General features: G+C 44.2%; 1 protein-coding gene and 1 long non-coding RNA gene across 3 annotated transcripts in view; one reads left to right on the top strand and one right to left on the bottom strand.

The window, feature by feature from the left end:
* The window catches only part of snx19b (sorting nexin 19b), a 26,765-nt gene extending 18,550 nt beyond the window's left edge, over positions 1-8,215 (top strand). The window contains exons 9-11 of one of the 2 annotated variants that reach the window (XR_013121561.1): positions 2,288-2,411; positions 3,144-3,231; positions 5,328-5,344. Coding sequence is in view for 1 of the 2 variants with exons in the window: in XM_076976062.1 (XP_076832177.1) it covers positions 2,227-2,411; positions 3,144-3,231; positions 5,328-5,451 (397 nt within the window). In the remaining variant the exon portion in view is untranslated. Of the gene's footprint in view, positions 1-2,226; positions 2,412-3,143; positions 3,232-5,327 lie in introns of both variants that reach the window. The other variant, XM_076976062.1, reaches the window with a different exon arrangement.
* Positions 7,923-15,413, bottom strand: LOC143477475 (uncharacterized). Its single transcript, XR_013121562.1, has 3 exons — positions 14,693-15,413; positions 8,240-14,514; positions 7,923-8,061 (listed from the first exon to the last, which is right to left on the bottom strand). It is a non-coding gene; the product is annotated as an uncharacterized LOC143477475 (long non-coding RNA).

The raw sequence follows: 15,413 nt of genomic DNA, 5'->3' as shown, positions 1-15,413 counted from the left end.
TGTCAGAAGAACTCTGGGTTCCCATTAGCGTTTGAGAAGGGCTGTGTGTGCTGGGTCGGCTTGGTTCTGCCTGTAGGGCCCATGATTTTTTCCACTACTCGCTGGTGGAGAAATGCACTCACTAATGACCCCTTTAAAATGCCATTAAAATGAGCTGCACTTTAGAAACAGCACTAATGTTGTTAGTGGAATGATATCTTTTATGTTTAGATATTTAGTAATACAAAAATGCAGTACCTAAATAAAACAATATTCATACAAACAATTTTGTATGAGTATTGCAAATTGTACAACAATGGGCCTCACCACTTATATATTCATACATCAGCCACCAGATATTAACACTGCTGCTGAATTTCTGCAGTTTAATATGAATAAAATTGTTTTGTTACACATTTTTGCGGGCCACAGACATGCTACCAAAAACCAAAAAATTACCAAAAAATAAATGATTAAAATCACAACGTTAGAACTGTAAGATTTCTCCCAAATCCACATCAGAACAAAACGTGTGAAAATAATTATCCTAATCACTACAGTCTCAGTAAAAAAAAAAAAGAAAGAATTAATGTCATAGTGTCTGAAGACAAAGTCTGACCGCAACCTGGGACTCGTACATTATGGAAAAATTTTTATTATTATTTTTTTTAATGCGACAAAGGTAAGTAGAGCCTTGGCACGAGGACACATGATGGCATCCCATATTTCTAAAATATGTTTGTTTTTTGCAAACATACAAACCACAAGCGTCTGCATTCCTGCGTTTGTCCTGTCGTATTGTACTCAACCTCAGTCCATTAGCTTAATCCCTCCCTCCTCCGGCCTGTGTGGCTTCTGAAGTCCCAGCACCGCTTTAAGGCTCTATTTGTTCTATTATTTTGAATATTATTCTGTTCCTGTATTTTTTTATTATTTATGTTATGTTGCACATTGCTGTTTTAATAGTGCACATTGCTGCTACCAAAAAAAGCCACTAGATAGCAGGTACCCTCTGTGACCTCTCAATTTTGTTATTATTATTTGTTTGTTTTTGTTGTTTCCACTGAGAACAAGATTGTTACATTTATCTTAATTAAATTATTAAAATTTGACCATTAGTGCCTAATGTGGTGTATTACAGATCACTTGTATCACTTTGCATCACTTATATCAAACCCACCTTTTAAAATAAGATATTGTAAATTTGATTAATCAAACCAATGACTGACCATAGACTAATCTAAAACTGGCATAGGCCTCTCTGCTGTAAATCGAGAATCGAATCGTGACCCTAAAATCGGAAATACAATTGAATCAAATCAAATCAAAGTTTATTTGTATAGTGCTTTTCACAACACATGTTGTCACAAAGCGCTTTACAGGATTTAAAAGGTTAACAATACTATGGGTCGAGGATTTAGAGAATTGTGACACCCCTAGTGATCATTTGTAGGGGTTTTGTGTGCATGTCGTGTTATTGTGAGGGCCTGACTGTAGGACAGACATAGAGCTGCATGTTTCTGTCTAACAGGGTCACAAAGTGAGAAACACAGGGGGGTCACTGGGGGGACACAGAGGGACACAGAGGGGCAAAAGGCTCCAGGTTGTTGCTAATGACATGGAGAGCGTTGTTTACACCAACCCGATAGTTAGTGTTAAGACCCTGCTGGACTCTTGGCAAGTCCTCAGACATCTGGAATAGACACAGGACCTGTGTGTGTGTGTGTGTGTGTTTGTGTGTGTGTGTGTTTGTGTGTCTGTGTAAATTCCACTTTGTCACATCCCTGTGGTTCTTTACCTGGCCTTCATGGATATTTGTAAATGAAGCAGTGAAGTTGTATTTACTTCAGGAATTTTCTTCAGATATCATTTACACCACCAACTGCCTCAGATAAAGCAGACATGATAATGGCCTGCTAAAATGCCATTAATAATGTCCGTCAGGGCTGTGTTGGACATCTCTCAGGAAAACTGCGAGTCCAAGAAAAAGAGCTTGTATGGCGCCCTGTTGTCCTGTGGGCGAACTGCTCCTCTTCCTCTTCAGGTGTCCGTGTATCTCGGCTATTTCATGACGTGTGTGTGGTGCCATCTGTTCCCCCCAGGAGTTTTCATTTCAACATGCATTGTTGTCAGCAGTGCAAATGTTTGAGCATAATTATACCCATGTCTGTATAACGAGTGGTGTGTGTGTGTGTGTGTGTGTGTGTGTGTGTGTGTGTGTGTGTGTGTGTGTGTGTGTGTGTGTAGGTGGCTGGAGGTGAGCGTGTCTAACCTGACGTGTAGGCAGTACTGGGTGATCTATCTACAGGTGCTGCAGGGCGCCGTGTGGCCGGGGGGGCGACTGCCTGCCCAACCTCGAGCTCCGCCCACACGACAGCAACGAGACCACGCCAAACAGCAGTGCCTTCAGAGCCTGATGAAACTCCTCCCAGGTGTGAGACACACACACACACACACACACACACACACACACACACACACGCGCCAAACAGCAGTGCCTTCAGAGCCTGATGAAACTCCTCCCAGGTGTGAGACACACACACACACACACACTCCAAACAGCAGTGCCTTCAGGGCCTGATGAAGCTGAGGCCCCCCTCTCAACACACACACACACACACACACACACACACACACACACACACACACACACACACACACGGATCCCACACACACACACACACACACACACACAGATGTGCATCCCCGTGGATCTTCTCCTCCTAGTGCTACAATTGTGTTTGGATATTTTAAAATTGTTTTATTCATTATATTAACAAGAGTAATATTAGTGCTACGCTTGTGAAGTTTGAACACTGCAGTAGTATATTTCCACAACACTTTAATATTGTTATATTCATTATATTAACGTTGATCGTTGTCTGTTATTATTTTATTTGTTTCATTCTCACCAATAGTTGATCCATCTCACTCTTTGGATAAAGCCAAAAACAAACATTAGTAACAGCAGCACAAATACTGGCAGGTCGTCAATGTGTTCCACCATCTTGTTCATACGGTTGTAGTTGTTGTTGGAGATTCTCTCCACTCTGCATCCTTCATGTCCTCTCCAGCAGTCTCTGCTCTGGACGGGACGTCTTCACTCTCAGCGTCACATATAGACTGTGTTAGGTGTGTGACCCTGCTGTGTGCTGTGTTTACAGATGTGGTCTCTGATATGCTGGGCTCTGAGAAATACAAGCACACGTGGCAGACTGTGCAGGACTCGCTTCAGAATCCCAACATAAACAGGTCTGGCGCCGGACACACAAACCTAGAACAATCCGTTCTGCTATCAGCTTTGATATGCAACTGGCACACACACACGTCCACCCCTTCACTGTCCCAGTGTGTGTCCCAGTGTGTGTCCCAGTGTGTGTGTATGTATGTGTGTGTGTAAGTATGTGTGTGTGTGTATGTGTGTGTGTGTATGTATGTGTGTGTGTGTATGTGTGTGTGTGTGTATGTATGTGTGTGTGTATGTATGTGTGTGAGTCTGTGTATGTAAGCTCTGTTGGTGCATTTAGGGAGGCTTTTAAATCTTTCCATCTGCATTTTGATGTTTTCACTTCTACTTTTATAAGACGTTAATGCAGTTTATCTAGTTCAGATTTGTGATTTAAGATTGCTATCAATATCAGCAGTTGCGTCTACAAGTTGGTTTAATGTTACATGTATTATGTGTCTTGTACACTAAGGTAGGTAGGTAACAAGGGTGAGTGTGTGTGCCTGCATGTTAACCCTGTGTTGCGTGTGCACAAGTGTGTGCGAACCCTGTGTTGCGTGTGCACAAGTGTGTGCGAACCCTGTGTTGCGTGTGCAACAGTGTGTGTGAACCCTGTGTTGCGTGTGCAACAGTGTGTGTGAACCCTGTGTTGCGTGTGCAACAGTGTGTGTGAACCCTGTGTTGCGTGTGCAACAGTGTGTGTGAACCCTGTGTTGCGTGTGCAACAGTGCGTGTGAACCCTGTGTTGCGTGTGCAACAGTGCGTGTGAACCCTGTGTTGCGTGTGCAACAGTGCGTGTGAACCCTGTGTTGCGTGTGCAACAGTGCGTGTGAACCCTGTGTTGCGTGTGCAACAGTGCGTGCGAACCCTGTGTTGCGTGTGCAACAGTGCGTGCGAACCCTGTGTTGCGTGTGCAACAGTGCGTGCGAACCCTGTGTTGTGTGTGCAACAGTGCGTGTGAACCCTGTGTTGCGTGTGCAACAGTGCGTGCGAACCCTGTGTTGCGTGTGCACAAGTGCGTGCGAACCCTGTGTTGCGTGTGCACAAGTGCGTGCGAACCCTGTGTTGCGTGTGCACAAGTGCGTGCGAACCCTGTGTTGCGTGTGCACAAGTGCGTGCGAACCCTGTGTTGCGTGTGCACAAGTGCGTGCGAACCCTGTGTTGCGTGTGCACAAGTGCGTGCGAACCCTGTGTTGCGTGTGCACAAGTGCGTGCGAACCCTGTGTTGCGTGTGCACAAGTGCGTGCGAACCCTGTGTTGCGTGTGCACAAGTGCGTGCGAACCCTGTGTTGCGTGTGCACAAGTGCGTGCGAACCCTGTGTTGCGTGTGCAACAGTGTGTGCGAACCCTGTGTTGCGTGTGCAACAGTGTGTGCGAACCCTGTGTTGTGTGTGCGAACCCTGTGTTGCGTGTGCAACAGTGCGTGTGAACCCTGTGTTGCGTGTGCAACAGTGCGTGTGAACCCTGTGTTGCGTGTGCAACAGTGCGTGTGAATGCTGTGTTGCGTGTGCACAAGTGTGTGTGAACCCTGTGTTGCGTGTGCAACAGTGCGTGTGAACCCTGTGTTGCGTGTGCAACAGTGTGTGCGAACCCTGTGTTGCGTGTGCACAAGTGTGTGCGAACCCTGTGTTGTGTGTGCACAAGTGTGTGCGAACCCTGTGTTGCGTGTGCAACAGTGCGTGCAAACCCTGTGTTGCGTGTGCAACAGTGCGTGCGAACCCTGTGTTGCGTGTGCAACAGTGCGTGCGAACCCTGTGTTGCGTGTGCACAAGTGTGTGTGAACCCTGTGTTGCGTGTGCAACAGTGCGTGTGAACCCTGTGTTGCGTGTGCAACAGTGTGTGCGAACCCTGTGTTGCGTGTGCACAAGTGTGTGCGAACCCTGTGTTGCGTGTGCACAAGTGTGTGCGAACCCTGTGTTGCGTGTGCAACAGTGCGTGTGAACCCTGTGTTGCGTGTGCAACAGTGCGTGTGAACCCTGTGTTGCGTGTGCAACAGTGCGTGTGAACCCTGTGTTGCGTGTGCAACAGTGCGTGTGAACCCTGTGTTGCGTGTGCACAAGTGCGTGTGAACCCTGTGTTGTGAGCAGACTGGTGCATGTGATACTACTGTGGTTCTGTGCAGACATCTGGTGTACTGCGTCTGGGACCTGATCATCGAGTTCCTCATCCCTGAACTGTCTGAAGAGGAGTTCCAAAAATCACTGCTTCGCAGTCTTTCCAAAAATGCAGAGAAACTACCCCCATAAGAGATCTGGAAACAGCACCACTGGATACACTCCTGAACACACACACACACATACGTATTTGCACAAAATTATGCACTTTTGTCAAATACAGTCAGTGGTCGGACATGAATATATAAAGGACTGAGCAGAATGTAAACTTGTGGCTGGTTTGTGTCTGGCTCCAGTTTAGCTTGTTAAAGTCTGGTGGTCACAAACACACTGCATGCCTCCGGCCTCACTTGAGTTACTGCCCACCTGGTTTGTGTTCTGTCAGACTACATCTAATCCCCAAACACTGCGGACGTGAGTTTGTGACCAGCCGTGTCCTCAGACTGCACTCGTGCCCCTCCTGCTCCACGTTTGTGCAGACACAGGTGGGCTCTACGTGGCCGACTCCCTCCCCAAGGTGATCTCCAACAGGTGGGCTCTACGTGGCCGACTCCCTCCCCAAGGTGATCTCCAACAGGTCCTAGCGGCCCCCACCAACTCTATGTTTATGTCCTCCATCTCTCTTTGTCCGTGGGGACGACACTATGAAGCTCTGTATTTCCACTGTGCTCCTCTGAACCACAAGACCTTCTGCCTTCTTCTGCTTTACTGTCATTCTGCTCTTGATGTGTGTAGCATGTGTGTTGTGGGCATTTCGTACGTCTCACACATGCAGCTTCATCTCTCTCCACAGAACTGGTGTTGGTCTCCACACAGATGGATGGAAGAGTTTTCATTAACACACACATGCATAAGGGTTTGGTGTTAATACAGATATGCGTGGTGTTCAAACTTTCATTTTCAGTTTTTCTGTTCCACATTTTTCAAATAATATCTATAATGTGAGGTACATTTATATAATGATGCATATGTGAGACATAATGAGATATTTGTGATGAATATGATAGAGATGTGATGAGATAAATGTGCTGTGACATTGTCTCTTGTGTATTAACTTATTTTTGAATGTAAATACTAAAGTGAATATATTTTCAGTTGTAAATGTTATGATAAAATGAAAAATTCTATTTGAACTTCTACACCTGTCGCAGAATTTTGCATCTGAAACTGAGATATGCTGACCGCATTAAACTGTATGTAGACATGATTGTGTATTTAGTAAAGACGGATGGAAGGAAATGACAGGACTGACCATAAAGCTTTGCAAAAGCATTATTTAATCCTTTATGTGCAATACAGTTAATATTCCATGATGGTTTAAACATTTGTGAAACTACTGACACATTGATCTGTTTCTGTTGTAATTTTTTCAGTGGTTTTTTTTTCCTGGTAAAAGCTCAGCATACATAATGCATTTATGTGTTTTGTGATACTTTAATGTGTGATGTCTTACTTTGAAAAGTTATTCAGCATGGTGGATAACCAGTGTGCTGTTTGTCTGTTCTGCAGTAATAGCAGTCAGTCTCTGTGGTATCTCCTTGCGTGTATGTCTTGAATGTTACACTGTTTGTAAGCCTCAGTGATTGCTTGGAATAATTATTAACAATTAATTATGATGTGATTTAAGCTGTGGTTGAAATAAGCCTGCAGAGTTAAGGCAGTAACTGCAGAGGTAAAGCCTTAAAGTGTTTACTTCATAAATGTCTTTTGCCTACAATGTGGATATTGTACTTTACTTATTTGTTGAATAAATGTGAAGGCTCGGTGAGTGTCCAACAGGAGAGGGTCCCGCGTGGGGAGTGGAGATAATCGCCCCTCGAACACGCGATGTATACTCCCTGAATCTGCTTGCCAAATTGAGATTGAAGAACAGGTTCCTAACCCTAACTCAGCTCTCACGCTGTAGGTACGCTGGCTAAGCCAGAATGGACCAAGGAGACAGAAGAAGACAGAACTGCTACAATCTATAAAACACATTTAGTTTGTGTTTCTCATGATGCTGACACAATTTGTGAAATAAAACACCTTAAAGAGTCGAGTTATCATGTTATAACCATTTTAGTCAGAACAAATGATCAGCCAATCAGTCTGTATTGGAGTTTGAAGCCTTTATTCCTCCCGGATTACAGCGATGCTGTTTTATTTAATACAGAACTGAAACTGACAGACTTGTGGCCTTTATTAAACAAAAGTACAGATATAGAGTGATTTAATCTGTTCAGTGAAATTAAATAAGTCAATTGTCTTGGCTGTTTATTAAAGATAATAACTGAATCAGCTTCTCTCTGCCTGGAGGCATGGGGTTAGATGGTTCCTGTGCTGTTGGAAACGTGGGGTTTTTCTCCGCCTGGTCGCAGATCAATCCAGCTGGACTAGGGACTACGAGCTCTACGAACCTTCTGTGGCTTTTCCAACACGTGATAGCTGCCCTTTGAAGGTCAGTGGTCATCATTCTTTATTGTATTTATTGATTTGTTTTGTGATGAAGCATGGATGAACTCTGAGGACATGTCATCAGTATTCACACTGTCATCATCATAATCATTTATGTATTGTCATTTATGGATTTTATGGAGGGTCTTCTCTAAAACTGAACATGACCTGTTATTCTGTCCTTATTGCATGTAGCCTAATACAACTTGACAGATAGCTAAACAATAGGGTTTGAATAAAGAGCTGGACCAAAGGCGTTTCAGTGTCTTCAGTGTTTACTTTTTCCAAATTCCCATTTCACTTGTGAAACTGCAAACAAACATCACATATCTTAATACAGTGTACACCAACATTTGTAAAGCACCATGACCATGTATCCACACAGAGCATGAAACAGAAATGCAGTTAACTGTACTAACAGGTCACAGATATATGTAATGTTCTACTAATACACATCTTAAAACATACTGCAAAAGGTTTTACTTACAAACAGTGAAAGATATGGCACAAAACGTGAGGATGGATAGAGATGTTTGTAGAGTCATTACACCTACTTCATCACGTGCACAGCTGAGTCTAAGATGGCCACATTGACCTATGAACCTCACCATGTGACTAAGCTAGCAAATCAGACTTAAGTGACAGAGCATTAATGACATTAGCAGCGCCACCAGTGGCTGTAAAGGGGAACAACCAAATAGCAGTCAGAACACTCCCCGTCTGGAATTGTAAAATACCACTATACCCTACCCTACCTCTATGATGGTGACATGAGATAGATTATTTGGGAAATAGGTCTGAGGTAAGTCTTTGCAGTACCACCTTTAACAACTTTAAGCTCAACTTTCCTGACGTTCCCATCACTGCCAGGAAAAACTTGTGTTATGCGAGCCATAGGCCATTCGTTTCTCTTAACTTGAATGTCCTTCAGCAAGACCAAGTCCCCCTCTTTGACAGAAGACCTCTCGGTCTGCCATTTCCTGCGGCTCTGTAGAGTGCTGAGGTATTCAAGCCTCCAACGCTCCCAAAAGACATTTGCAAGATGTTGTACTTGCTTCCATTTTTGTCGGAAGAGATCTTTGGTGTCGAATGTACCTGGCACAGGATGAAGAGGGCTGGCCTTTTGGGTTAGCAACATGGCTGGGGTCAAGAGAGCAGGTGAATCAGGATCGCTAGAAATGGGAGCCAAAGGTCTTGCATTCACTATTGCAGAGACCTCTGCCATAAGTGTAGACAACACTTCATGAGTGAGCCGTAACTCGGCCGTATGCAGGAGCATAGAGTCCAATATGCGCCGACAGATGCCAATCATCCTCTCCCAAGCCCCACCCATATGGGAGGCATGGGGAGGATTAAAAACCCAGCGACAACCTTCCTCACTTAGGTAGGTTTTAACACTTGGTTCCTCCAGGACCATGAGCAGTTCTTTACAAGCACCAACAAAATTGGACCCACAATCAGAGCGCATTTGTTTTACAGGGCCCCTTAGGGCAAAGAAGCGTCGAAGTGCGTTCAGAAAGCTGGATGTGTCCATTGATTCAATCAACTCAATATGGACAGCACGGACACACAAGCATGTGAAGATGACTGCCCATCGTTTGTTACGTGCATAGCCTCCTCGAGTGCGCTGAGACACAACCGTCCATGGTCCAAATACATCTAGCCCAATGTAGGTAAAAGGAGGATCCGTTTTGAGGCGGTCCTCAGGAAGATCAGCCATTTTTTGTTCTGTGGTTTTTCCTCTGAGCCTCTTACACTGAACACATTGGTAGATAACCCTATTAATGCACCTTTTTGCACCAACAATCCAGAATCCTGCACTTCTTATGGCTCCTTCTGTAAAAAGACGGCCTTGGTGCTTGATCCGCTCATGAAAGTGATTCACAAGTAGAGAAGCGATGTGGCTTTTGCCGGGGACAATGATAGGATGTTTCTCATCAAAAGGTACCTGCGCATTATCGAGCCTTCCCCCAATTCTCAGAAGACCTTCGTCATCAATTATGGGATATAATTTCCTCAACGTATTTCTCTTGGGAATTTCTCTTCCTGCCTTTAAAAACGTTAACTCACCTGAATAGACTTCTTGCTGTACACATCGAAGGATAGTACTTTTTGCTTGAGATAGTTCATCTACAGTGCGAGGCCTTGGACAATAATGCCACCCACTGCATGTGCTCCTCTCAGTGTTGGATTTTAGAGAATGAATAACATGAATAAGGCAGGCGATAGCACGCAAGAGGGCCTTCCAGCTGGAAAAACGATGGAAACGATGAGATCCGAGTTTGTCTTGAGAGACGTGAACTGTTACACTGGTGCAGTTTGGCCGAATTTCAATGTCAGAGTCTGGGTTGATGAGCTCATAAGATTCCTCTTCAGTGAAGGACCCATCAGGAACAGAGAGAAAGGTAGGTCCAGATAGCCAGATAGAGTTATGCAAGTCTGAAGCAATTACAGGACGTGTAGCAACGTCTGCGGGATTCAAACTTGAAGGTATGTAATGCCACTGTTCTGGCTTGGTTGACCTTCGGATTCTTTGCACCCTATTACTGACATAGATGTGGAAGCGTCTTGTTTGGTTACGAATGTATCCTAATACCACCTTACTGTCCGTGTACAACTCAATCACGTCTGGTTTGACATCCATCTCTTCTACAACAAGCTCTGCTAGTTCAGCGGCTAAAACAGCAGCGCCTAACTCTAGACGGGGAATTGTATGTGCGGCGGTGGGCGCCAATTTCGCCTTCCCAAGAACAAACCCGGTCTTGCATGTTCCGCTGATATTTTTCACCTTCAGATAGGCCACAGCTGCTATGGCCACAGGGGATGCATCTGAGAACACGTGGATCTCTATCCTTTGGGCTTTGGAGAGCGAAATGTTCACATAAGTTCTGGGAACTTCCAAATCTGTCAGATGTTGTAACGAGTTCTTCCATGATTCCCAATCAGCCTTCTTTTCTAATGGTAGTGGAACATCCCAATCCAAGGAACTAGAAGTTAGTTGACGCAGCAGAATCTTTCCCTGGATTGTAATGGGAGCCACAAATCCGATAGGATCAAAAATGCTATTTACTGTGGCCAGAACTCCTCTACGTGTGAAGGGCTTTTCGTCTGTAGTGATATGGAAGACAAAGGTATCACTCTTGAGATCCCAGCCCATTCCAAGGCTCCTTTGGGTAGGAAGTGTGTCCACTTCTGGATCCAGGTCTTTCAGATCCTTTGCATGATCTTCAACTGGGAATTCCATGAGAACTGCAGGACAATTTGAGGCTATCTTGTGAAGCCTCAAGTTAGAGGTTGCAAGCATCTCTTGAGTTCTTCTCAGTAGGTCTACTGCTTCGTCAACAGTAGGTAAACATGTAATCCCGTCATCAACATAGAAATTGTGTTTTACGAACTCCTCTGCATCCTTTCCGAATTCATCCACCCCAAGCTGAGCTGCACGGCGGAGTCCGTAGATTGCTACGGCAGGTGAAGGACTGTTACCAAACAAGTGGACCGTCATTCTGTATTCAGCTACCTCTTTTGTCATATCATTTTCTTTGAACCATAGAAATCGTAAAAAATCACGATGGTCTTGTCGTACAATGAAACTGTGGAACATTTGTTCAATATCGGCAGTTATAGCAACTGCTTCTTGGCGAAAGCGTAGCAAGACCCCTAACAAGGTGTTATTCAAATCAGGACCTGATAGGAGTACCTGGTTTAGGGACATACCTTTGTCCTGTGCGCTTGAGTCAAAAACAACTCTAATTTGGCTTGGTTTACGGGGATGGTAGACACCGAAAAGAGGCAGATACCAGACTTCTTCTCCTTCTTTGGGAGCTGGTGCCAACTCTGCATGACCAAGATCCAGGATTCTTTGCATGAAGTCCACGAAATGTTCTTTCATCTGTGGTTTCTTCTTCAGTGTCTGACAAAGTGAATGCAACCTTTTCATGGCTAGATCTCTGTTATTGTGAAGACGAAGCCTTGGTGTACGAAACGGAAGTGGCGCCACCCAACTATTCGATTCATCTATGAACATTTCTTTCTCCATTATTTCCATGAACAGTCTGTCTTCAATGGATGGTGCAATCTTTTCATCATGTATTGTCTTTTCAAACACTGTGCTTCCCAATGTGCATTTTGTTGCATTTGAAGTGACATGAGCAACACGGTTGAAAGGAGATGTTTGGTGCACCTTAATGCTGAACTTCTCTTTCACATGAATGACATTGGGGCATGGAAAGCAAATGCTAGGACGTCCATTTGACAGGATGTTAGTGCGAAATGTGTTCACATCAGCTGGTCTGTGTGCAGAACCCAGGCAGACATCCCCAACTACAACCCAGCCCAGGTCTAGTCGTTGTGCAAAGGGGGTGTCATTGGGGCCACTAAGCTGCTCCCTGACCTTGTGTAATTGAAGGATGTCTCTTCCAAGAAGTAGAAGTATCTGTGCATGAGGGTCTATACTAGGAATCTCATGAGCTATGGGTTTCAGGTGTTCAAAGTGTCGTGCAGCTTCGGGAGTTGGAATTTCAGAACGATCATCAGGCATGTGATCACATTCAATAAGTGTAGGTAGTGACACACTTACGTCGCCATCTAGGGACTCAATCTGGAATCCAACTGCCCTTCTCCCTGAAGTTTCAGAAATACCAGCACAGGTGCGCAAGGTGTAAGGGGTGTTGTTGCCCTCAATGTTAAACAGATCAAAAAACACAGACTTGGCTAAGGATCTATTACTTTGTTCATCTAGAACAGCATACATCTTCAGCATGTTTTCTGGGCAGTTCCGAGGGTACACGTTAACCAGGCAGATTTTAGAGCATGATTTGGGGCTTGGACCAGTACCACAGACTTCTGTGCATTTTGACGTGATGTGTGTAGTCTGGGTTCGTTCTTCCTCCCCGCCATACTTTGGCAAGGCTTCCTGGTTCCACGGAGCTGGTCCCGGATGAAGGGCTGAAATGTGTCTCTCACTGTTGCATTCATAGCACTTGATTGAAGCTTTACAGTCCTTTGCGATGTGACTCGTGGAAGAACAGCACCTGAAGCAGATTCCTTGTTCCTTGAGGTAGCTCTTTCGCTCTTCTAATGGTTTTGCTCTGAAACCTCTACAACGTCTCAAAGGGTGAGCCTTTTTGTGCAGTGGGCACTGTTTCTCAACGTCTGTTATCTTCATAGCAGATGTGCGTGTTGCATACTCATCCATTTGTGCTACTCCTGTTTTATGAGTGGTGATAGAAAACTTTGCAGGGATTGGTCTTTTGACAGTCATATCTGACCTTGTGTGAAATGCACCAGAAGATAGGTTAAAACTTGGATCATTTCTTGCATCAGCTTCACAACAGACAAATTGCGCAAAGACAGAAAATGGAGGAAAAATGACTTTGTGTAGTTTTTTATATTGAGACCCATAAGAAATCCATCTTTCCTGCAGATTGTGAGGTAACTTTTCAACAATTGGATTAACACCTCTTGATGTGTCCAAGTATGAAAGTCCTAACAAGTAGCCTTCCGATTTTGCAGACTCCACTTCAAGCAATAAATCTCCAAGCTCCCTGAGCTTTAGGGGATCTTTGTTGTTGAGTTTAGGGAAGTTTTCAATTTTGTCCAGAAGGGCCTTTTCAACAACTTCGGAGGCTCCATAGGTCTCTTCTAATCTCTCCCAAGCTTTCCTGAGACCAATATCAGGATACCTAACATGCACAGCTCGGATTCTCTTCACATACTCAGCTGACTGATGTCCAAGCCACTTCATCAAAAGATCTAGTTCTTCACTTGGAGAGAGGTTCAGGCCTGCTTTGGCATTCAAGAAAGACGTCTTCCAAGCCCAGTAATTTTCTGGGCGATCGTCAAACCTGAGGAGCCCAGAACTTAACAGCTCACGACGGACAAGGAACTTGGCGATGTCACTTACTGCTGTGTTTTCATGTGGAGGAGGATGTGTTTGAAAGGCTGTATACGTTTGTACAGGAGCTTGTACATGATGATCCTCTTCTTTTTTTGGTTCTTTGGGATATAATGTGGCCTCTTGAGCGGACCTTTCACCATAAAATGAGAGACTAGGCATATGGGATCTAGAGCCTGCCTGGACTTGATGAGCCTCATCTTCCTGTTTGACATCGCGTTCTTGAGGAGAGGGTGAAGGAGGTGGGCACTGATGTACTTGTGTTTGAAAATGCTGTTCTACATAATTGCTGGTGTGCTCTTTTGGATCTACTGCAGGTAAATTAATTGAGGTGTTCTTCTGACTACCACCAAAGCTGAGCTCGGCAGCCTCTTCAAATACTTTTGCTTCAGCCAAAGCAGCAGCAACCTCTTTTTCTTGTTGTATCGCCATCAAAGTACCCTCCATGCGAACCTTTTCTAGTTTAACAGCTGTTTCTTTGTTGATGAAACTGGCTCGTGCACGTGCTGCCTCTGCTCTTGCTCGAGCTTGAGCAGCAGCCAGACTAGCTGCGGATCTTTTTGACCCCAAAGATGAGCTAGAGGTGACTGACCTCATCTCATGAGTTTGCTGTCCCTCTGTTTTGTCCGCTTCCTCCATAATTATTGACTCCTCCAAGGCATATCAATCAGCATAAACGAGTGCTTCACCACTGATCCTGTGTTAGGTGCCGGTTTTACAGTGTTTTTTCACTATTCTGTCCTTATTGCATGTAGCCTAATACAACTTGACAGATAGCTAAACAATAGGGTTTGAATAAAGAGCTGGACCAAAGGCGTTTCAGTGTCTTCAGTGTTTACTTTTTCCAAATTCCCATTTCACTTGTGAAACTGCAAACAAACATCACATATCTTAATACAGTGTACACCAACATTTGTAAAGCACCATGACCATGTATCCACACAGAGCATGAAACAGAAATGCAGTTAACTGTACTAACAGGTCACAGATATATGTAATGTTCTACTAATACACATCTTAAAACATACTGCAAAAGGTTTTACTTACAAACAGTGAAAGATATGGCACAAAACGTGAGGATGGATAGAGATGTTTGTAGAGTCATTACACCTACTTCATCACGTGCACAGCTGAGTCTAAGATGGCCACATTGACCTATGAACCTCACCATGTGACTAAGCTAGCAAATCAGACTTAAGTGACAGAGCATTAATGACATTAGCAGCGCCACCAGTGGCTGTAAAGGGGAACAACCAAATAGCAGTCAGAACACCTGTTGCTTTCTCTTACTACCTTAACCAAGGTGACATATGGCACAACTGGTAACCAGACTGAACTATCTACTGAACTCTGGACTATTTCAAAATATGAGTTTAAGATGATCTGGTTATCATTTAACACAACACATACTGTGAGTGCTGCTCTAAGATACGTGATCACAAGCAGATATAGAAATATAGCTCCAGATATGTGATCACAAGCAGATATAGAAATATAGATCCAGCTTTCTAATCTGGGTCTCTCCACTCTGGATGCAGATGGGGGAATAACGCTTCTTAATCTCTTATGCCAAGTACATTTTTTAATTTCTCCAGAGGAAAAATTATGTTTGTCCAAAATCAACAAAAATGGATAAAACAGACCTTCCATTATTAAAATCTGATCAAGTTTTTGGGATCAGCTTTTTGGGATCCCTACGACAAATCCAGGATTGGCTGAAGATGTGTTTATGTTACTAGAATGTAATCTTATTCATACAAAATGGCAC

Source organism: Brachyhypopomus gauderio, chromosome 16 (assembly GCF_052324685.1).
Source record: "Brachyhypopomus gauderio isolate BG-103 chromosome 16, BGAUD_0.2, whole genome shotgun sequence".
Taxonomy (NCBI): Eukaryota; Metazoa; Chordata; class Actinopteri; order Gymnotiformes; family Hypopomidae; genus Brachyhypopomus; species Brachyhypopomus gauderio.
Note: the sequence above shows the minus strand (reverse complement) of the source record. Positions and strands in the feature narration are given on the sequence as shown.